The 24,611-nt window shown below is 44.2% G+C and overlaps 1 protein-coding gene across 1 annotated transcript; it reads right to left on the reverse strand.

Moving 5' to 3' along the window:
* Window positions 1-6,423: 6,423 nt before the first annotated feature.
* On the reverse strand, window positions 6,424-23,515 carry LOC141171672 (formyl peptide receptor 2-like). The gene is made up of 3 exons (XM_073655335.1): window positions 23,002-23,515; window positions 7,704-7,773; window positions 6,424-7,393 (listed from the first exon to the last, which is right to left on the reverse strand). Exons 1-3 carry the CDS (start codon window positions 23,513-23,515, stop codon window positions 6,424-6,426), a joined length of 1,554 nt encoding a protein of 517 aa, XP_073511436.1.
* Window positions 23,516-24,611: the final 1,096 nt, after the last annotated feature.

The following is a 24,611-nucleotide window of genomic DNA, read 5'->3' on the forward strand; positions in this document are numbered from 1 at the left end:
TCTGGATCTCGTTGGCCCAGGCTATACGTCAGAACGTATTGCACCAGGGCTTGTCGGTGCTGCCACAGTCGCTGGAACATGTGCAGAGTTGAATTCCACCGGGTAGGCACATCGCATTTTAGCCGGTGAAGTGGCAGGCCCAACGACTTCTGTAGAGATGTAAGTCGCTGAGTTGCGGGATGCGAACAGCGGAAGTGAGCACACATCGACCATGCCCTCTGCAGAAGGCCATCTAGTCTGGGATAGTGGGCTAAAAATTGCTGGACAACCAGGTTCAACACGTGAGCCATACAAGGCACGTGTGTGACATTGCCTCGGCGAAGGGCCGCACCCAGGTTTGCAGCATTGTCGCACACGGCCTTCCCTGGTTTCAGGTCCAGTGGAGACAACCATTCATGAAATTGGTTCTCCAGAGCTGACCACAACTCCTCAGCTGTGTGACTCACATTTCCCAGACATTATAATGTAAAAACCGCCTGATGACGTTGAGCCCTACTGCCAGCATAGTAAGGAGGTGTGCAGGATCCCTTCTGCGCAGTTAGAAAGCTTGTGACATGACCAGACAGGCTTTGGGTGCAGGTGGAAGACCGAGAGGAGGTTGAGGAGGCAGAAGCAGTGGAGGAACTTTGACATAAAGAGGATTGACGCACAACTCGTGGGGACGGCAAGACTTGGACAGCAGCCCCTTGTCCTGCTGTCACCATAGTTACCCAGTGCCCAGTCAGCGACATGTAACGCCCCTGTCCATGCCTACTCGTCCAAGTGTCTGTCGTGAAATGCACCCTGTCACACACAGAGTTTCTCAAAGAAGCGGTGATGTTGTGTGCGACATGCTGGTGGAGCGCAGGCACACCTTTCTTTGAGAAGTAGTGCCGACTGGGCATCTGGTACTGGGGCACTGCGACGGACATAAGGTCTCGAAAATCCTCTGTGTCCACCAGGCGGAAAGGCAGCATTTCTGTAGCCAAGAGCTTGCAGATGGTGAAATTCAACCTCTTAGCTTTCTCATGGCTAGGAGGAAATGGTCTTTTACTTGTCCACATCTGAGGGACCAAGGGCTGGCTATTGTGCTTAGACGGGGTTGATAAGGGTGTCCCCGGCAAACTGCCGGTCTGTGAGGAAGATGCAGGCGGACATGTTAGGTTGCCTTGATCCAAAGGTGGTGCTGTCGATGTCGGACAGCACTCAACATCAGCTGGTGTTACCACCTCCAAAGAAAATGATGACCTGCCAATCACGCTGGCTGTTGCGGGTAAAGAGGTGGCAGGTCTGCGCCCCAAAACAGGTGTGACTGCTGTCCCCCCAGTCACAGAGGATGAAGAGGCCGCGGATGCACAAGATATGGCAGACGGTGGTTGGCCCGGCCGGCTAGGATGCATTGTAGCACACTGAGCTTCCCACTGCAACTTATGCTTCATGTCCATGTGCCGGTTCATGCATGAAGTACTCAAACTATGTATTTTTTGGCCTCTACTTAGCTTTTGCTGACAAATGTTACAGATAACACGAGTTGGGTCATATTTATCGATCTGAAAAAATGCCCAAGCTATGCAAGGCTTAGCATCCATGCGACCTGAAGAGCCACCACGACTTGTGGTGAGAGGCAGAGTTGTGTTTGAGGATGCAGTTGTTGACGTGCTTCCAGTACTACGTCTCTGTCCAGGAACGCGCAACCTGACCTCGTCGTCACTAGCATCTTCCTCCACCTCCTCTGCTGACCTCATCTCTTGGCTGACTGTGGGTTGACAGTAAGTGGGATCTCCAACCTCATCATCATCACCCTGTGCGTTATCACACCCGTCTTCCTCAGAGCCAACCTGTTCCTGCCCTGACAAAAAACTAAAGTTGTCGCTCCAATCAGGTATTTGAGTCTCATCATCGTCTTCCTCATTGTCTCCACCAACAGGAATTACAGTTTGGGAATGAGGGTCTACATTATGGTCAGAACCTTCTGCGTCTGGTCCTGGATCCGACTCATAAAGATTCTGGGCATCAGTGCAGATCATTTCCTCGTCTGGATTCACAGAAGCGCTGGAGTCGACCTCTGATTCCCAGGCTATAGTATGAGTAAACAGCTCTGCAGACTCAACCATCTGTTCTACCTCATACTCAGACGGGCAGCTGGAGATTTGGGAGCTGTGAGGAAGCAAGTGCGATTGGGGTGACACCTTTGAGGACTGGAGTATTTGTGATGTTGAAGTTGATGTGGAGGAGAGCCCACTTAAAGGAGCACTTGATATCCATTGAAGCACCTGCTGTTTTTGTGCCTCATCTGGAATTTGTAGCGATTGGAGTGGCCGTAAGAAAGGGATCTTATCACATTGTCCGCTAAAAGAAGTAGACATTTTAGTTTGGCTGGAAGATGGTCTTTCTTCTGCAGATGTTACTGTTGCTTTAACACCTACCCCATGGACACAACCTTTTATCCCCTTCCCAACACGCCTATTCCCATTTCCACCAGCAGCAGGCCTTTTTCCACTCATTTTGGTGGTTAACTAATTCACAACTCTGGAGTTGTTTGCACAAAAAAACAATGGATGGGAACCGAGCAGAGCTGAGTGGCTAAACTGTGGTATTAGGCCAAAACTATTGGCTGGGTTAGATGCAGAAAAAAATTATATTCATTTTGCAACTTGATGGAGGTCCGTATAGATGGACTAATAGAACAAGTCCCACACACAGCTAGAAGCCCAAATATTTTTTCAGAGTTAGATGCAGAAAAAAATTGTATTCAGTTTGCAACCTGATGGAGGTCAGTATAGATGGACTAATAGAACAAGTCCTACACACAGCTAGAAGCCCAAATATTTTTTCAGAGGTAGATGCAGAAAAAAAATATATTCAATTTGCAACCTGATGGAGGTCAGTATAGATGGACTAATAGAGAAAGACCCACACACTGCTAGAAGGCCAAATATTTTTTCAGAGCTAGATGCAGACAAAAAATTATTTTTAATTTGCAAACTGATGGAGGTCAGTATAGATGGACTAATAGAGAATGTCCCACACATTGCTAGAAGGCCAAATATTTTTTCAGAGCTAGATGCAGAAAAAAATTATATTCAGTTTGCAACCTGATGGAGGTCAGTATAGATGGACTAATAGAGAAAGTCCCACACACTGCTAGAAGGCCAAATATTTTTTTCAGAGCTAGATGCAGACAAAAAATTATTTTGAATTTGCAACCTGATGGAGGTCAGTATAGATGGACGAATAGAGAAAGTCCCACACACTGCTAGAAGGCCAAATATTTTTTCAGAGCTAGATGCAGACAAAAAATTATTTTGAATTTGCAACCTGATGGAGGTCAGTATAGATGGACGAATAGAGAAAGTCCCACACACTGCTAGAAGGCCAAATATTTTTTCAGAGCTAGATGCAGACAAAAAATTATTTTTAATTTGCAACCTGATGGAGGTCAGTATAGATGGACTAATAGAGAAAGTCCCACACACTGCTAGAAGGCCAAATATTTTTTCAGAGCTAGATGCAGATAAAAATTATTTTTAATTTGCAACCTGATGGAGGTCAGTATAGATGGACAAATAGAGAAAGTCCCACACACTGCTAGAAGGCCAAATATTTTTTCAGAGCTAGATGCAGAAAAAAATTATATTCAGTTTGCAACCTGATGGAGGTCAGTATAGATGGAATAATAGAACAAGTCCCACACACAGCTAGAAGCCCAAATATTTTTTCAGAGGTAGGTGTAGAAAAAAATTATATTCAGTTTGCAACCTGATGGAGGTCTGTATAGATGGATTAATAGAACAAGTCCCACACACAGCTAGAAGCCCAAATATTTTTTCAGAGGTAGATGCAGAAAAAAATATATTCAGTTTGCAACCTGATGGAGGTCAGTATAGATGGACTAATAGAGAAAGTCCCACACACTGCTAAAAGGCCAAATATTTTTTCAGAGCTAGATGCAGACAAAAAATTATTTTTAATTTGCAACCTGATGGAGGTCAGTATAGATGGACTAATAGAGAATGTCCCACACACTGCTAGAAGGCCAAATATTTTTTCAGAGCTAGATGCAGATATAAATTATTTTTAATTTGCAACCTGATGGAGGTCAGTATAGATGGACTAATAAAGAAAGTCCCACACACTGCTAGAAGGTCAAATATTTTTTCAGAGCTAGTTGCAGAAAAAAATTATATTCAGTTTGCAACCTGATGGAGGTCAGTATAGATGGACTAATAGAACAAGTCCCACACACTGCTAGAAGCCCAAATATTTTTTCAGAGCTAGATGCAGAAAAAAATTATATTCAGTTTGCAACCTGATGGAGGTCAGTATAGATGGACTAATAGAGAAAGTCTCACACACTGCTAGAAGGCCAAATATTTTTTCAGAGCTAGATGCAGAAAAAAATTATATTCAGTTTGCAACCTGATGGAGGTCAGTATAGATGGACTAATAGAACAAGTCCCACACACTGCTAGAAGCCCAAATATTTTTTCAGAGCTAGATGCAGAAAAAAATTATATTCAATTTGCAACCTGATGGAGGTCAGTATAGATGGACTAATAGAATGATGCTATGCCCAAAAGATTTTACTTCACTAGGTGCAGTAAAAAAATTGGTATTCTATACACAGGTGGTATATCTTGCAACACAGATAGGCTACTCCACTGACTAACACATTCTGCAATAGGCCAAAAAGGATTAGCTTTGCTAGATTCAGCCAAATCCTGTGAAAAAAACTTGCACAGCACTGGCACAGACCTGCCTGGCAAAAACTGATAGGAACTGATATAACCTAGTCCTGAAAAGGACTGCAATTACAATTAGTCTTTACTCCCACAATCTATCTATTTAGGAGCACATACCTGCCTGATAAAAGTCATAGGAAATGCTGTAACCTAGTCCTTAAAAGGACTGCAATCACAACTATTCCCTACTCCCAAGCTATCTGTAGATTTGTGCGAAAATTGGCTTGAAATTAACAAGGTATAGCGCACACAGCAACAGCGGTGCCGTCTAACACGCAGCTGCAGCAGTGAGAAAATGGTGGCGACGGGGAAAATGGCTTGGTCTTATAGGGCAAGGACATGTGACATACACTGCCAATGACACATACCCTTGCTTGTGTGAAAAAAAGCACTTCGCTCCGTGTGTGCGCTGCTGATAGGCTGACAGATTGCACCTCCCCACTGTAAATGCGGGAAAGAGAAAAAAAAATGGAGATCTTCATTATTCCTGCAGAGATCCATCCCCTGCCCCTCCCCCCACCCCGCTGTACACTCAAACTGCGTATTAACATTAATTTTCATCATTACTGAGAAAAAATCCAGTTATGATTTTGGTGCACGAACAGTTATCGAACATAACCTCGAACAGCCGAATTTTTCTCAAATCGTTCGTGTTCGCCGAACGGCTCGAACACCGCCCAAAATAGCTCGAATTTGAGATTGGCGAACAGCTCGAGTCGAACAACGCTCATCTCTACTGTTTATAAGACCCAACTCCACCCAAATGCCACAGAATATATCTTTTACAAGTCTTCATCACCGATTGCTAATCTGCACTGTCTTGTTCGATGGGTGTCGGTGGTTGGAGGTCTGTGCCTTCTTTCTGGGCATAATCGCCAACCTCCCACCTTGACTGATATGGATGATGTATGCTATGTCATTAGCCCTTGCGAAACCTCCTTATGTGTAGATGAACTGTAGGCCTACTACGGGCAAAGAAAAGCTCTGTAATGCGCATACGTTGGCGCCAACTTCACTTCCTGTTAATAGTCGTCAGCCTATGAAAGGACATAGTGGGAAAGCGTAACGTGCAGATGTGAAGGCCTGAGCTTCAACTATACAGGTGCAAGATTCACAAGGATCTGTAGATGACGTAGGGTGCGTCATCCATCTATCACTGTACAAGGTATGATAATCCGCTAGATTACATAGCTGCAGGGCATTGTGGGTAGGTTGCGAAGCAAAAGAAACTGATATTACCCTGCTCTCTAATGCTTCTGCAGTGTGGGAAATGGGGCCAGGCAAGTTTTTTTTTAATTAAATTTCATGAAATTTGACTTGAACTTGATCCTTCGCAGATCGATCCTCTTATCCCTAATCACCATAATTCTGATCACCTGGAGAATCATTTTGCCCGGGCACTTCTTTTCCTCAATGAATGAAAAATATGTCAGGGTTCCAATTTTTTATTTTTTTTTCACCATTTCACATGACTTTGGGATTTTTTTTCTGCACATTATATGTTGAAATGAAGGGCGTCTTTCAAAACGAAATCTCATCGTGCAAAAAATCAATCCCTCGTTAAGTTGTGTTGATTGGAAAATAAAATCTTAGGGCTTTTAGAATGAGAGGAGGAAGGAAACAAGGTGAAAAAAATATTAAACATAGTCAAGTCTCCGATAGATTGAGAGGTCTCATATAGAGTAGATAACAGGATTATATATTACTTAGTAGAAGTGCGAATATTTCCTATATCTTCTTGTTCTCCACTCAGGTCATTAGGATGTTCACTCAAGGCTATTTCCAGTCTGTTGGGAATGGATCTGAAGAAACCTTGTTGGAAATCCAGTCCCATGAATATATAAATGATTGGATTCAAGCAACTATAAAGAAAAGCCAGGCTTGTGAAAATAGTGTGTAATATATAGAAAAGACTATCCTTTCTATAATGCCAGGGTGTTAGTGGCCAGATGTAATATGGAAACGAGAAAATAAAAAAACACAATATAACAGCGGTGATGATCCCAAAGGATCTCTGGGATTTCTTACTATTTCTAAGTTTGTAGAAGATTGTGACATAACTGGTGACGATGATAAGAAAAGGTATCACAAACATTATAATTAATTTGATCACCTGAATGGTCTGATATAACTCTTGTTTATAAAGATATGTGTAATCACCAAATATACACCATTCCTTTAGATTATGTAAATGGCATCTATATATGTAATACACTAAACTAGTTGCAATTAAGCTCAGCCCCCAAATGATCGCTGCAGTGATTGACACCAGTTTATAAGTTCTAAGAACTTTGGCCCAAAATGGGCACACGAGCGATACACAGTGGTCAATAATCATGAGAAGAACACTGGAACTCATGTTTAGCGTAAACAGAAACAAGTTCACTATGCAAAATGCAAAATCTGGGAGGCTTGACAAAAGTGAGAAAATTGTAGCCCAATCAGCAATTCTCAGAGGGAGAGAAGCACAGCAGAGGAAGTCCGCTATGGCCAGGTTCAGGAACCACACAGCATTGATTGTGTTCTTCACCCTGAATCCGGCAATCCAGATGACTAATCCATTACCGATAATCCCGAGAGCAAAAACAATACTGAATATGGTAAGTGACATCTTCTGTATAATGTTTGCATATACCTCATAATAATAAAAGTTGTTGTGTTTGTCTGGTGACCTGAGAAGACAGGATAGGGTAGATGTTAGGAAAATGAAGAAATTATATTTTCATAAATATCTTCCTTGCAGGGGCGGGCTGGGGTGGAGGGCAGGGGGGAAGTGCTGCCAGAACAGTGGCCTAGTAACTGTTAAGGTCTACATGACTCCCAAGTGCCTCAGCCACACTGAACCTTGAAGAAAACCACTTTCGATTGCATCACACGCTGTGATGTGGGACTGTGATATGACCATGGTTGATGTGTTGCAAGGTACAGTGATGCTGAAGCGTCTGACGGCCCTTAGAATGTCCCACGATGCTGTAACTTTACATTTCCAGCCCCATTAGGAATAGCAGGACATCCTCACGCACAGGAACTTTGAGGATACGCATCTTCCCACCTGAGAGATGTGACAAGCAGAATTAGTGCTGTTGCAGATTGTGGCATGCAGAAGTAGTGCTGTTGCTTTAAACGCATTCAGCAACTATTAGAAGTAACACAAGCACAGGAGACAGGAAGTGTTGTGCTCCAGAAGCATCCAGCAACTAGAGGGGTTAACACAGTCACAAGAGAAGGGGAGTGTTTTAGCAGAGCACCAGGGGGATTGTAGCGAAGTTGTCTACTGTCTGGCTGGAGCAGAAGAGAAAGATGGTGTGTGTATTCTGTATCTCACAGAAGAGCCCCTGCAAATGAAAAGTATTCAAGTCAGGAGTGAAGCTAAGCACAGGTCAGGTAGAGTTCCTGTACTAGCAGTGCAGAGTATTGTCAGGCATAAAGATATGGACTGTAAGAAATGGTGTCACAGGGATAATCTCCCTCCGCAAACCCTCCCCCCCTCCTCCATCTCACTGTGCTGTAAAGAATGATGTGTTTATTTATGTGCCTTTGCATTAGAACTGTGCTGTCCTGTACTACTGGGAAGACTGTGAACTGCTGTGCTGCTAAGGAAACTGTATTGTTTGTCACTGGAGCCTGTTGCTCATAAAACTTAACTTGCACTGGCTGTGCAGCATCTTATTAAATGCTATTGTTCTACCATTTATGAGGACTCTTGTCAAGTGTGTCTGGTCAGCAAGTGAAACAACCTACGTGTCTGTGTCTGAGGGTCAACACCACTGTGTACCTGAAAGAAGATGCAGCACATGGTTTATGGTTGCCATGAGTAATGGTTAACCCAGCATTCCAAAGAATTCATGCAACCTGTCTCGCCCCTATCTGAACCTAGCGGCGTGCGTGTAACAGAGAGACGAGGACAGGATCAAGAGATGCAACGAGCTGCATCTGAAGGCTGAGGAGCATGTACTGTAGATGGAGGTTGTTTGCACGGGCTCGAGAGACTATACTACATAAGGAAACTGTATACAAGAGTTGGAGAGAGATGTATTACATTAGGGATCTGTATATAGGGGCTGAGAACAGGTTTAGTGCATATGGAGTGCTGTATATAGAAACTGAGGAGCAATGTACTGCATGTGGAGGCAGTATCCAGTGGATGAGGCGTGATTAAATACAAATGGAGGATGTACAGTGATGAGTAAAAAGGTAACAATGTTTTGAACTTTTGACTTTCAGGGTCTATATTTCACCATCCACTTCTGATTCGAACGTGAGACTACCATCACTTTATAGACAATCATCTTGGCTATCTCATACATAAACTTGACTTGCAACTATTTAGCTTATGATTAGTTATGCAGATTCTTGTCTTATCACTGCATTGCTCCTGTTTTGCTCCTAAAAATCTAAATTAAAATTTTTATTATCTTGTTAGTATTTTGTAAATCCACCTTTGGCTTTCAACACTGCTGAATCATTCTGGGCATGCGCTCAGTCAGATTCAAACATGCCTCGATTGAAATCTGATCCCAGGTCTCTTCTACATGTTCCCAAAGTTGGTGAATACTGGATAACTCACTTGGGTATGTATACAACTTTTTCTTAAACTCTACCCACAAGTGTTAGATTGTGTTGAGGTCTGGGGACTGTGGAGGCCAATCCAGCAATTCTATTTTATTGTTATTGAACCATTTCTTCACCAATCTCAATATAAACTTCAGGTCATTGTCAAGTTGGAACAGTATGTCATTCTTTTCATACCCATAATACACGATTGTACAAAGTAACACGTCTTATAGGATACTCACATATACAGTAGTTCAGCATGGAGGCCACCATTGATCCTAGGAAAATATCCAACACCTTTGGCTGTAAAACAACCCCATATCATCAGGCTTCCTCCTCCAAACTTGACAGTTCCTTCAATTTCTCGATCTGCTAGCCCCCTTTTCCCTTGTTTCTTCCACACCCATTTGCACTCGTCAGAGCCTAGTCTATTGATTTTCCTCTCATCGCTCCAAATCACCCATTTCCAATCTTCTACTGTCCACTTCTCGTACTGTTTTGAGAACTTTAACGGAAGCTTCTTATGATGATATTGAAGTTGAAGCTCTTCACCCTTTTTCGGGCCACCATTCCAGACTTGTGTTACGTGCGTCACACAGTGCTTGAATGGATGTTTGTGATCTCACTATTACGAAACATGCGAGTAGCCTCCAGTGTAGTTTGTCCTGCGAGAACTGATAGACCTTGTGATGAGCCAACTTGTTAACTCCAATATTTTGCCTGGAGATCTACCTCTTGGCTTCTGAATGGATGGATGGACTTCTTTTCATATTCTTCCAAATGTCATGGCACAAACATGATTTAGCTTGACAAATTTCTTGGCAGAGAGACCACTTTCGATAAGTTGGATGATGCTGTTTCTCTTTTCATGGGAAATCTTCTTCATGGCTGCTCCTTGATTCATATCAGTGACCTTTCACTTGGGAATCAACCTAATAACACACTGAGCTATTATGGAATGTGAGAACAAGTAGTAATTTTTAGTATAAAAGAAGAAAAAGATGTATCCACCACCAGGAGTAAAAAAGTGACAATGCAGTGACATAATTGGATTCTGCATAATTAATAATATGCTAAATAGTCACAAGTCAAATTTATGTATGAGATAGCCAAGATGATTGTCTATAAAATGATGGTAGTCTCACATTCAAAGCAGTAGAGGATGGTGAAATATGGAGCCTGAAAGCCAAAAGTTCAAAACATTGTTACCCTTAAAGGCTGAGGAGCCTAAACTACATATAGAAGCTTTAAATAGTAGCTAAGGAGCAATGTTCTACATATTGAGGCTGGATACAGAGGCTGAGGAGTGGGTACTGCATATGAGGGTCTGTATATACAGTAGGGACTGAGAAGAGATAAGCTGCATATGGGAGGCTGTATATAGAGGCTAAGGAGAGATCTACTGAATGTGGAGCATGTCCACAGAACCTGTAGAGCAATGTACTGCATATGGAGGTGGTATACAGGGGATGAGGCATGTACTGCATATAAAGGACATACATAAGCTGAGGAGCCTCTACTGCATATTCAGGCTGCATACACAGTCTCAGATATGATGTACTGCATATAGTGGCTGTATACAGAGGTTAAGAAGCGATGTACTAAATAAGGAGGCTGGATACAGGGGCTGGGGCATATGAAGGCTGCTGTATATAGGAGCTGTGGAGCAACGTATTGCATAAGGAGGCTGTATACAGGGGCATGTACTGCATAAGGAGTCTGTACCATACCTCCCAACTTTTGAAGAGCAAAAAGAGGGACAATTTTTGCAGCAAGCTACGTGCCACAGTAAATTTTTGCCATGCCCCTGGCCGTCCCCCCAATCCACGCCCATTTACTATTTATTTCTACCCTGGTAGGAGGAGGAGATGTCAGAGGAGCGGTGTTAGTGAGAGAAATTCAGACGCCTGAGAGTAAAGGGCGCAAACCCAAATCCGTGACTGTCTGGTAACGGCATCACTAGTGAGACCACCGAGAAATGTGCCCCAGTACTGTAAAATATATTTCCAAGTATGAAGACTTATCCAAGATGATTTTTGTGATGTCTGTTACATAATAGGTATAAAATTATTACCCATAATCAGAATCATCCCTGTCATCATGATTATCATAATGGTAGTAATCAATAGTGTTGAGTAGTGTTGAGCCACCCCCGTAGTGTTCGAGTTCGGTTCGGTTCGTCGAACACCCGTGTGTTCGCCGAACTGTTCGTCGAACTGTTCGCCGAACACCTTCGAACACCGTTAAAACCAATGGCAGGCAAACAAAAACACATAGAAACACATAGAAAACACCTTCAAAGGTGTCCAAAAGCTGACAAACTGCTCAGAAGACACAACTAACACATGGAAAAGTGACAAGTACATATAGTCATGCAAAAAGAAAAGAGGTGGAGGAGTAAAAGGAGGGGGAGACACAGATATAGGCATGTCATGCCCTTCTAAAATCCAAAAAGTGAGAAGCCGAGACGGCCAGTCCGCTCCTGCCCGTGCCACCTCCGTGTCGCCGGGTTTGTGCCAGAGCCGCGGTGAAACCTGACGGCCAGCCCCCCTCTCCCAATACTGGTGCCTGTCCACTGGTGGGTCGAGAGAGCCCCCCTGTGGTGGAGGCAGCTCTAAGCTTTTTAATTTAAATTGTCCCTCTAATTTGAATGAATACACTTTAAATCCATTTAAAAGGATCTATTGGAGGGCAAGTCTCATGCCAGCAGCCGCGTAATTCCAGCTCCAGTAGCGTCCACTAAAGCTGCTGCAGTTAAAAAGCTTTTATAAGGATCGAGCTCGGCTGTCCACCGCAAGGCATCCTAGTGCCAGTCCCAGCCCCTATGCCTTGGGGTGCCTCCTGATGCTCTTCACTAAGTATCCCGTGGTCCCGAAGCATTTCCTTTGAAAAAATTAAGTGTCCAAACTACAGGTGGTGTAGCTTGCTTAACAGCCGGGATAATCCGCTGACTAGCAGACACTGCTACTAGGCACAAAGTATTTCCTGGGCTAGATGCAGTTAAAAATTTGTAAGTAGATACTCTCGTTGGATGCTGAGAAAGCATTCCATAGAGTCTCCTGGCACGCCATATATGATTCTCTTTAAAAGCTTGGGGTAGGGGTCTAGGGGACCCTTTTATAGCCAAAATCACAGCCCTGTATCACAATACGTCACCTAGGCTGAAGATAAATGGAACTGTAGCACCGAGGGCTCGGTTGCTACAGACGTATTGCACCTCACCCAGAGGTGTGATATCTCACTCTCAGATAAGGATGGAGTGTGGATCAGGACCCGACACCTGCATGCATTACACCACATTGCCGTGGGGCAGGGCGACCAATATGCCCCTGAGATGGGCACGACAGTCCCTGTCCCTGGCTGGAGTGGGGGGAGGGAACACTGAGGAAGGGGAACCCTGCAGTGCAGGAGCAGGGAGGAAGCAGTTCCTGGGTGCATTGAGAAGGGAGTATAAAAGGTGGGCACCATCTTAGTTCAGTGCAGAGAAGTCTGAGCAGAAGTGGCAGGGAGCAGGGGCTCTGCATGAGCTCTGCTCCGGAGGCGGGCCTAGTAACAGAGGCACAGGCCTGCAAGAGGGAGAAGGAAGGAAGAGGAGCGGAGAAGGCTCCAGGAACGAGGAATGAAGGGATCCCAGGGGTGCGGACGGGCGAGTCGCCACCGCACGCCCGAATCCACCTGCGTGGAGGGGTCAGGCCAAAGGGGGAGACCGGTCCCCGAACTAGTGGAGGCAGGAAACGACCCTCAGCTAGAAACCGGAGGCTCTGACATTTTATGTGGCGCAGCCCCTTGCTCCACCCGCTAGGAAGGCACCACATAGGGTCAGGGAAACTGGCGCCAAGTTTACCAAGAGGAGGCCCGAGGCAGCCGGACAGAAGTGTTGGTAAGAAAGGCCAGACAAAGGACACACAAAGGGGGTCCTGTGAAGCGCTCCAAAGTTATCTGGGAGTTGTCTGAGCCCCTCACCTGGTGAGCACAGTACGACGTGGGCAGCCGTTACCTGCAGACGTGGTCTGGATAATAAGAACTGTGAGTAAAGGCCCTGAACTGCATCACTGACTCCGTGTCGTTACTGCTGCTGCCCTGCACCATCACCCCCATCCTCCGCATACACTGCCCTGAGGTTATACTCCTCCCGTGGGGAGTTATGCTACGCTCTGCTGCACCCACAACACCAGCCTTAGCGGTCTGCCCTGTAGCGGCGGTTCACTCTGACCGCAATCCACGGGTGGCCTAGTCGGACATTTAAACATCAAAACCACATAAATAGTTCCGCCACTGGTTTGACCGCCCTGAGCCACGGAACCGGATCGCCGCCACGAAGACTACAACCACCAGCATCCACCAAAAAGTGTCCGGCTCCGGGTGTCCCAAGGCCCAGGGGGTGCGTCAGAACATTTTCATCACCTTTCACAATCACCAATGGGACAAGGCAGGGATGTCCTCTGTCCCCTCTCTTATACATCCTAGTGACGGAGCACCTGCTCTCATCAATTCGCCATAACCCCAATATTAGGTGGATTGAGGTGGGAGGCACCGAGTACAAGTGCTCTCTATTTGCTGATGATGTCCTAGTATATCTCACTCAATCACATATATCCATCCCTGCTGTTATGGCTGAAATAGATCACTTTGTTACATGGTAAAATTTTAAAATCAATGCAGCGAAGTCTGAGGCCCTCGATGTCTCCCTCCCTAAATCTATATAGGATTCCATCCAGTCCAAATTTCCCTTTGCCTGGCCCTCACAGGGTATCAAATACTTAGGAATTCCTATTCATAGAGACCTCTCCCATCTCTGTTATCTTAATTTTGGGCCCTTTATTGAACAATTCCATACAGACCACGGTTGGCAAGTTAGAACTGTAAGATTCACAACGTGAACCACTGCTGTTTTGTGGAAAAGCACATGTACACCGCGTTCCAAATTATTATGCAAAAAGTGTTTAGGAGTGATAAGGGAAGAATTTGTTTGTTTGTCAGTTAAACTCATTGATGGTGATGTGTGTCATGGCTCTTTATATCACTGTAAGCAATTGCAGACACCTGTGCTAATTAGTTTGGCAGGTGTGTCCAATGAAAGGCAAGACTACTTAAGAAGGCTCTCTCACATTATTAAGCAGCCTACATTTTCTGCCAAAATGGGAAAGAAAAAGGATGTGTCGGCTGCTGAGAAGCAACAAATTGTGGAGTGTTTACGTCAAGGCATGACTACAATCAACATTGTGCGATGATCAGGATGAAGTGTCTTGGCAATCAAGAAGTATGTAGCTGATTCACAGTACACACGTGTGCGTGCTGATAAGGGCAAATTGAGGACTCTTTCCTACAGGCAATTACGTCAGGTTGAAACAGCAGCGGCAAAAAAGCCTTGTCATAGCAGCAGACAAGTTTTTGAAGCTGCTTGTGCCTCCAACGTCCCCCGAACAACAAGATGCAGGGTCCTTCAGAGGTTTGCAGCTGTGCATATGCCATCCTGTCGACCTCCTCTATCCACTTCACACAAGCAGAAACGGCTCCAGTGGGCCAAACATTACATGAAGACTGATTTCAAAACTGTTTTGTTCACGGATGAGTGCCGTGCAGCGCTCGATGGTCCAGATGAATGGAGTGGAGGATGGCTGGTTGATGGACACCCCACGCAAACACGGCTACAGCGCCAACAAGGAGGAGGTGGAGTAATGTTTTGGGCTGGAATCATGGGGAGAGAGATTGTCGGCCCCTTTAGGATCCCTGAAGGCGCTAAAGATGAACTCCATAATGTATGTGGATTTTCTCAAACAGCACTTCCTGCCATGGTTCAAGAAGAAGAACCGTGTATTTCACAGCAAGATCATTTTTCTGCATGATAATGCACCATATCATGCTGCATATAAAACATCTGCATCTCTGGCTGATATGGGCATAAAAGGGGACAAACTTATGGTGTGACCCCCATGGTCCCCTGACCTCTACCCCATTCAGAACCTTTGGAGCATCATTAAAAGGAGTGTCTATGATGGCGGGAGGCAGTTCACATCTAAGCAACAGCTCTGGGAGGGTATTCTGTCCTCATGCAAAACAATTGAAGCAGAAACCATCCAAAACCTGACAAATTCAATGGACGAGAGAGTTCAGAAGCTCCTTTCGAACAAGGGGTCCTATGTGAAAATGTAACATCACCTAGAATAAAGTTTTGAGTTGAAAACTGTTTGATTTCAGTTTCTAACAACCTGCTAATGCTTATAATTTCAAAAATGACCATTTTTTTGGTCTTTATTAAAATGAAAAGGTTGATCGAAAAGTTTGGGGGATCTAAGAGTGTGGCAACCCAGTAGTCATGATTACTTCGAATTCTGACAATATGAGGGTCATGCTGCAGGTAGTGCAGCAAGAAGGCACTTATGTGTCTTGCACATCTCGGAGCCCCAAAATTATTTTCCGGGCTAGATGCAGCTAAAAATTATTTTTAATTTTAAATCTGGTGAAGCTTATTATAGATGGCCTAATAGGATCAGTGCTGCACACTGCTACAAAGCCCAAATTATTTTCCAGTCAAGATACAGATAAACATGATTAGTAATTTGAAAGCTTAAAACGGTTGGTAGGGTGATTTTAACCAATCATCAAGCTTTTACTCTCCCCAGGATGACACAGGGGTAGAAAAGTCGTTTCGGATCCATGATTTGTTCATCTTTATGAACGTGAGTCTGTCTACATTATCAGTGGAGAGCCGCGTGCGCTTATCTGTCAGCACACCACCAGCAGCGCTGAACACACGTTCAGACAGAACGCTGGCTGCGGGGCATGACAAGATCTCCAAGGCGTAAGTGGCTAGCTCCGGCCATTTATCCAGATTGGAAGCCCAAAAAGAGCAAGGGTCCAGTGACACAGTCGTGGCTTCAATGTTTACTTGGAGATACTCCTGTACCATCGTCTCTAGGCGTTGACTATGTGTCAGACTTCTTGTCTCCTGTGGCCTTGCAAAGGATGGGCTAAAAAAGTGGTGAAATGATTCCGCAAAATTGATGTTACCAGCAGATACTGTGGTTCTGTTACGGTTTGAGTGCTGAACACTTGACGGTCCCACGGTTTGCAAGTTGGAACTGTGAGATTCACTACGTGCACCACTGGTATTTTGTGGAAAAGCACATGTAAGATTCTGCAACAGTCTCTGCTGATACTCCTGCATGCGTGCATCCCTTTCTATGGCAGGAATAATTTCTGCAAATTTACTTTTGTACCGGGGATCTAACAGTGTGGCAACCCAGTAGTCAGGATTATTTCTAATTCTCACAATTCGAGGGTCATGTTGCAGGTAGTGCAGCAAGAAGGCACTCATGTGTGTTGCGCATCCAGGAGCACCAAGTCCCTGTTGTGTTGGTGGCGAGGTAACAATCATGCTTCCTTCCTCTGTCCTCTCCCCCCAACCTCGCACAACAGAAATGTGATCAAGGTCTCCCTCATCTGATGAGTCTTCCATCAGTTCGTCCTCCACTTCTTCCTGGGCTCCTGCACCTTCCTCACTAGTTTGGCTGCTACCATGCGCCATGGTAAAACCATCTCCCCCACCCTCACATGCCTGCCGCCTTGGTGCTGCCGACCGTCTGGACCTTGCAGATGTTAGCCCTTCCGCATACAACTCCTCCTCCTCTACTTCCTCCACCTCCTCTTGTGCCACCACCTGACTCCGAATTCTGTTTAACATGTGCTCCAGCATGTAAATCACCGGAATAGTCATGCTGATAATGGCATCGTCAGCACTAAACATCTTCGTCGCCATTTCAAAACTGTGCAGAAGGGTGCATAGGTTCCTGATCTGAGACCACTCCTCCAGCGTGATTTGCCCCACCTCTGAATCTCGTTGGCCCAGGCTATACGTCAGAACGTATTGCACCAGGGCTTGTCGGTGCTGCCACAGTCGCTGCAACATGTGCAGAGTTGAATTCCACCGGGTAGGCACATCGCATTTTAGCCGGTGAAGTGGCAGGCCCAACGACTTCTGTAGAGATGTAAGTCGCTGAGCTGCGGGATGCGAACGGCGGAAGTGAGCACACAGCGACCGTGCCCTCTGCAGAAGGCCATCTAGTCTGGGATAGTGGGCTAAAAATTGCTGGACAACCAGGTTCAACACGTGAGCCATACAAGGCACGTGTGTGACATTGCCCCGGCGAAGGGCCGCACCCAGGTTTGCAGCATTGTCGCACACGGCCTTCCCTGGTTTCAGGTCCAGTGGAGACAACCATTCATGAAATTGGTTCTCCAGAGCTGACCACAACTCCTCAGCTGTGTGACTCACATTTCCCAGACATTTCAATGTAAAAACCGCCTGATGACGTTGAGCCCTACTGCCAGCATAGTAAGGAGGTGTGCAGGATCCCTTCTGCGCAGTTAGAAAGCTTGTGGCATGACCAGACAGCCTTTGGGTGCAGGTGGAAGACCGAGAGGAGGTTGAGGAGGCAGAAGCAGTGGAGGAACTTTGACATAAAGAGGATTGACGCACAACTCGTGGGGACGGCAAGACTTGGACAGCAGCCCCTTGTCCTGCTGTCACCATAGTTACCCAGTGCCCAGTCAGCGACATGTAACGCCCCTGTCCATGCCTACTCGTCCAAGTGTCTGTGGTGAAATGCACCCTGTCACACACAGAGTTTCTCAAAGAAGCGGTGATGTTGTGTGCGACATGCTGGTGGAGCGCAGGCACACCTTTCTTTGAGAAGTAGTGCCGACTGGGCATCTGGTACTGGGGCACTGCGACGGACATAAGGTCTCGAAAATCCTCTGTGTCCACCAGGCGGAAAGGCAGCATTTCTGTAGCCAAGAGCTTGCAGATGGTGAAATTCAACCTCTTAGCTTTCTCATGGCTAGGAGGAAATGGTCTTTTACTTGTCCACATCTGAGGGACCGAGGGCTGGCTATTGTGCTTAGACGGGGTTGATAAGGGTGTCCCCGGCAAACTGCCGGTCTGTGAGGAAGATGCAGGCGGACATGTTAGGTTGCCTTGATCCAAAGGTGGTGCTATCGATGTCGGACAGCGCTCAACACCAGCTGGTGTTACCACCTCCAAAGAAAATGATGACCTGCCAATCACGCTGGCTTTTGCGGGTAAAGAGGTGGCAGGTCTGCGCCCCAAAACAGGTGTGACTGCTGTCCCCCCAGTCACAGAGGATGAAGAGGCCGCGGATGCACAAGATATGGCAGACGGTGATTGGCCCGGCCGGCTAGGCCGCATTGCAGCACACTGAGCTTCCCACTGCAACTTATGCTTCATGTCCATGTGCCGGTTCATGCATGAAGTACTCAAACTATGTATTTTTTGGCCTCTACTTAGCTTTTACTGACAAATGTTACAGATAACACGAGTTGGGTCATCTTTATCGATCTGAAAAAATGCCCAGGCTATGCAAGGCTTAGCACCCATGCGACCTGAAGAGCCACCACGACTTGTGGTGAGAGGCAGAGTTGTGTTTGAGGATGCAGTTGTTGACGTGCTTCCAGTACTACGTCTCTGTCCAGGAAGGCGCAACCTGACCTCGTCGTCACTAGCATCTTCCTCCACCTCCTCTGCTGACCTCATCTCTTGGCTGACTGTGGGTTGACAGTAAGTGGGATCTCCGACCTCATCATCATCACCCTGTGCGTTATCACACCCGTCGTCCTCAGAGCCAACCTGTTCCTGCCCTGACAAAAAACTAAAGTTGTCGCTCCAATCAGGTATTTGAGTCTTATCATCGTCTTCCTCATTGTCTCCACCAACAGGAGTTACAGTTTGGGAATGAGGGTCTACATTATGGTCAGAACCTTCTGCGTCTGGTCCTGGATCCGACTCATAAAGATTCTGGGCATCAGTGCAGATCATTTCCTCGTCTGGATTCACAGAAGCGCTGGAGTCGACCTCTGATTCCCAGGCTATAGTATGAGTAAACAGCTCTGCAGACTCAACCATCTGTTCTACCTCATACTCAGACGGGCAGCTGGAGATTTGGGAGCTGTGAGGAAGCAAGTGCGATTTGGGTGACACCTTTGAGGACTGGAGTATTTGTGATGTTGAAGTTGATGTGGAGGAGAGCCCACTTAAAGGAGCACTTGATATCCGTTGAAGCACCTGCTGTTTTTGTGCCTCATCTGGAATTTGGAGCGATTGGCGTGGCCGTAAGAAAGGGATCTTATCACATTGTCCGCTAAAAGAAGTAGACATTTTAGTTTGGCTGGAAGATGGTCTTTCTTCTGCACCTACCCCACGGACACAACCTTTTTTCCCCTTCCCAACACGCCTATTCCCCTTTCCACCAGCAGCAGGCCTTTTTCCACTCATTTTGGTGGTTAACTAATTCACAACTCTGGAGTTGTTTGCACAAAAAAACAATGGATGGTAACCGAGCAGAGCTGAGTGGCCAAACTGTGGTATTAGGCCAAAACTATTGGCTGGGCTAGATGCAGAAAAAAATTATTTTTAATTTGCAACCTGATGGAGGTCAGTATAGATGGACTAATAGAACAAGTCCCACACGCTGCTAGAAGCCCAAATATTTTTTCAGAGATAAATGAAGAAAAAAATTATTTTTAATTTGCAACCTGATGGAGGTCAGTATAGATGGACTAATAGACCAAGTCCCACACACTGCTAGAAGCCCAAATATTTTTTCAGAGCTAGATGCAGAAAAAAATTATTTTTAATTTGCAACCTGATGGAGGTCAGTATAGATGGACTAATAGACCAAGTCCCACACACTGCTAGAAGCCCAAATATTTTTTCAGAGCTAGATGCAGAAAAAAATTATTTTTAATTTGCAACCTGATGGAGGTCAGTATAGATGGACTAATAGACCAAGTCCCACACACCGCTAGAAGCCCAAATATTTTTTCAGAGCTAGATGCAGAAAAAAATTATTTTTAATTTGCAACCTGATGGAGGTCAGTATAGATGGACTAATAGACCAAGTCCCACACACTGCTAGAAGCCCAAATATTTTTTCAGAGCTAGATGCAGAAAAAAATTATTTTTAATTTGCAACCTGATGGAGGTCAGTATAGATGGACTAATAGAACAAGTCCCACACGCTGCTAGAAGCCCAAATATTTTTTCAGAGATAAATGAAGAAAAAAATTATTTTTAATTTGCAACCTGATGGAGGTCAGTATAGATGGACTAATAGACCAAGTCCCAAACACTGCTAGAAGCCCAAATATTTTTTCAGAGCTAGATGCAGAAAAAAATTATTTTTAATTTGCAACCTGATGGAGGTCAGTATAGATGGACTAATAGACCAAGTCCCACACACTGCTAGAAGCCCAAATATTTTTTCAGAGCTAGATGCAGAAAAAAATAATTTTTAATTTGCAACCTGATGGAGGTCAGTATAGATGGACTAATAGACCAAGTCCCACACACCGCTAGAAGCCCAAATATTTTTTCAGAGCTAGATGCAGAAAAATTTTTTATTCAATTTGCAACCTGATGGAGGTCAGTATAGATGGACTAATAGACCAAGTCCCACACACTGCTAGAAGCCCAAATATTTTTTCAGAGCTAGATGCAGAAAATTTTTTTATTCAATTTGCAACCTGATGGAGGTCAGTATAGATGGACTAATAGACCAAGTCCCACACACTGCTAGAAGCCCAAATATTTTTTCAGAGCTAGATGCAGAAAAAAATTATTTTTAATTTGCAACCTGATGGAGGTCAGTATAGATGGACTAATAGACCAAGTCCCACACACTGCTAGAAGCCCAAATATTTTTTCAGAGCTACATGCAGAAAAAAATTATTTTTAATTTGCAACCTGATGGAGGTCAGTATAGATGGACTAATAGAACAAGTCCCACACGCTGCTAGAAGCCCAAATATTTTTTCAGAGATAAATGAAGAAAAAAAATATTTTTAATTTGCTACCTGATGGAGGTCAGTATAGATGGACTAATAGACCAAGTCCCACACACTGCTAGAAGCCCAAATATTTTTTCAGAGCTAGATGCAGAAAAAAATTATTTTTAATTTGCAACCTGATGGAGGTCAGTATAGATGGACTAATAGACCAAGTCCCACACACTGCTAGAAGCCCAAATATTTTTTCAGAGCTAGATGCAGAAAAAAATTATTTTTAATTTGCAACCTGATGGAGGTCAGTATAGATGGACTAATAGACCAAGACCCACACACCGCTAGAAGCCCAAATATTTTTTCAGAGCTAGATGCAGAAAAAAATTATTTTTAATTTGCAACCTGATGGAGGTCAGTATAGATGGACTAATAGACCAAGTCCCACACACCGCTAGAAGCCCAAATATTTTTTCAGAGCTAGATGCAGAAAAAAATTATATTCAGTTTGCAACCTGATGGAGGTCAGTATAGATGGACTAATAGAATGATGCTATGCCCAAAAGATTTTACTTCACTAGGTGCAGTAAAAAAATTGGTATTCTATACACAGGTGGTATATCTTGCAACACAGATAGGCTACTCCACTGACTAACACACTCTGCAATAGGCCAAAAAGGATTAGCTTTGCTAGATTCAGCCAAATGCTGTGAAAAAAACTTGCACAGCACTGGCACAGACCTGCCTGGCAAAAACTGATAGGAACTGATGTAACCTAGTCCTGAAAAGGACTCCAATTACAATTAGTCTTTACTCCCACAATCTATCTATTTAAGAGCACAGACCTGCCTGATAAAAGTCGTAGGAAATGCTGTAACCTAGTCCTTAAAAGGACTGCAATCACAACTATTCCCTACTCCCAAGCTATCTGTATATTTGTGCGAAAATTGGCTTGAAATTAACAAGGTATAGCGCACACAGCAACAGCGGTGCCGTCTAACACGCAGCTGCAGCAGTGAGAAAATGGTGGCGACGGGGAAAATGGCTTGGTCTTATAGGGCAAGGACATGTGACATACACTGCCAATCACACATGCCCTTGCTTGTGTGAAAAAAAGCACTTCGCTCCGTGTGTGCGCTGCTGATAGGCTGACAGATTGCACCTCCCCACTGCAAATACGGGAAAGAGAAAAAAAAATGGAGATCTTCATTGTTCCTGCAGAGATCCATCCCCTGCCCCTCCCCCCGCCCCGCTGTACACTCAAACTGCGTATTAACATTAATTTTCATCATTACTGAGAAAAAATCCAGTTATGATTTTGGTGCACGAACAGTTATCGAACATAACCTCGAACAGCCGAATTTTTCTCAAATTGTTCGTGTTCGCCGACCGGCTCGAACACCGCCCAAAACAGCTCGAATTTGAGATTGGCGAACAGTTCGAGTAGAACAACGCTCATCTCTACTCATTATCCTCTGTTGTAAAGTGTTTTTTTATAGTAAGATTCCGTATGAATCTATTCAGATCCAATAGAGTGGAGAAAAGGTTGAAATTACGGTCTGGTACAAAATTCAAGCCAAGTGAAAGAACTTCATCTTGTTTCTGAGTTAAAACTTGTTTTGACAAATTCAGAACATTGGATTTATGTGATGTTAGAAATATTTCTTTCGGCGAGTTGTCATGCCTGGGGGGTTTGCTGTGTTTGCGTCCTCCCCTCCTTTTCCGTTTTTTGTCTGTTTGTGGCTCTTGTAATATTTGGGCTTGCGATAATAAGTGAGATTCTCCCGAGTTTCTGTGTCTGTGACATTACTGTCTATTGACTCTTGGTCAGAGGAACTAAAACTGACGTGGAAATCAGATGGCGTATTAGACTGATTATTTTTCTTTTTTAGAATGGACTTAGGTGATTGGGAGGTGCGAGCCCACCTACCCCAATCATACACCTGTTGTTGTGAATAATCCATTTGATCCCTTTGGAATTTAGACTTTTTCCGTGTCATAATAGTGGTTTCTAATCTGGAAACTGCTTGTTGTATGCGATCATTATAAGTCTGATAATCAGGGTTAATTTTGTATTGCTCCAATTTATTGTGTGTGGCCTCAATCTCTTTTTGCAATTCAGAGAGTTTTGACTCCTCATGTTTGATAATGAGCCTCATCAGATTCAAGGAGCAGTCTGAAAGGAGCTGATTCCAGTTCACAACAAATTCCTCAGAGTAAATAGTTGTGGGTATTTTTTTGATTCTTAAACCTCTAGGGATCATATTTTTGTGCATGTAATTCGACAGAGTAGTCTGATCCCACCAGACTTTGGTTTCATTTAGCATGAGTTTTTCCAATTGCTTAAATAAAGCGCTCATGTCATTCACATCTGAGGGGTTAATAGAGTCCACAGAAAAAACACTCTCCGCCTTACGTAGGCATTCAGATTGAGAGTGTGCCATCTGATTTTTATGCACCAAAAAATCTAAGTATATAGCCTTAAGCAAATGATTCCACAATATTTATTATCTTCATTAGTCCTGTCCAGACGGACTCAATGCACGCCGTGAAATCATGTTTCATTATTGATTCTACTTTATGTTTCTGTCAGTTTATTTTATTTATTTCATGTAACATTCTATGTTAAAATGAATTTTATCTCTTTTTTTGTTCTTTCTCTCCATAATGGTTTTAATGTTTTTTCCATTTTATGTGATTGGCTCACACTAATTATGCACCCTATTCACACTCTCATGTGACCAAGCATATCGATCTGATTGGTTGTTATTGGATATAATACTATAGAGTGTCATATGCATGTTAGCTTTGACAAAGAACACAGCTCTGTGTTCAAAACGCGTTGAGTTTTTTCCATGTGAGATTCCCCGATGGAATTTGGAAATTTTTAAACTGCGTGGATTTGCTTCAATAAATATTTGCACTTTTGGAAGCTGGTTTCTTCACCTTTTTTTTTTCATGCAAACACGTGAGGCCACACGTACCCGTGCTTCCTTCCAAAGCCTACAGCAATCAGGTGAGCTGAATCTACTTTCCTCTTTTTTCAATATTCTCAATAGACATTGGGGTATCCTGAAATCGGATCGAGATCTCAATTGTTGCCTTACACCACAGGCATCTGCAGGTTATCGCAAAACCACCTCTATCTCGAGTCTGTTGGTGAGCAGTCATTTCAAACGGAATAATAAACCCGTGACTGTTCGATATCCGGGCTTTTTTCCTTCTAAGACATGCAAGGCTTGCCAAATTCTAGTTCCCAAGAGGTCTCTTAAAGATGCCTTTGGAAAAACCTTTACCTTTCGTCAACATCTTAACTCTTCCTCTGCTGGAGTGGTTTATTGTTTAGAATGTACATGTGGACTACAATATGTGGGGAAAACCACGAGAGACTTGAAAACCTGGGTGAGAGAACATATTAGAAGCATCGTCAATTATGATAAGGATGAACACACAAATCAAGAACAACGGAAAGTTTTTGCACCCACCCCGATTGTCAGACATTTCAAGGATGTACATGCCCTAAGGTGGAAAGAACTGAAA

The sequence above is a fragment of the Phyllobates terribilis genome, unplaced genomic scaffold (genome assembly GCF_046119375.1).
Source record: "Phyllobates terribilis strain yellow unplaced genomic scaffold, ASM4611937v1 Scaffold_12__6_contigs__length_324123572, whole genome shotgun sequence".
NCBI lineage: Eukaryota > Metazoa > Chordata > Amphibia > Anura > Dendrobatidae > Phyllobates > Phyllobates terribilis.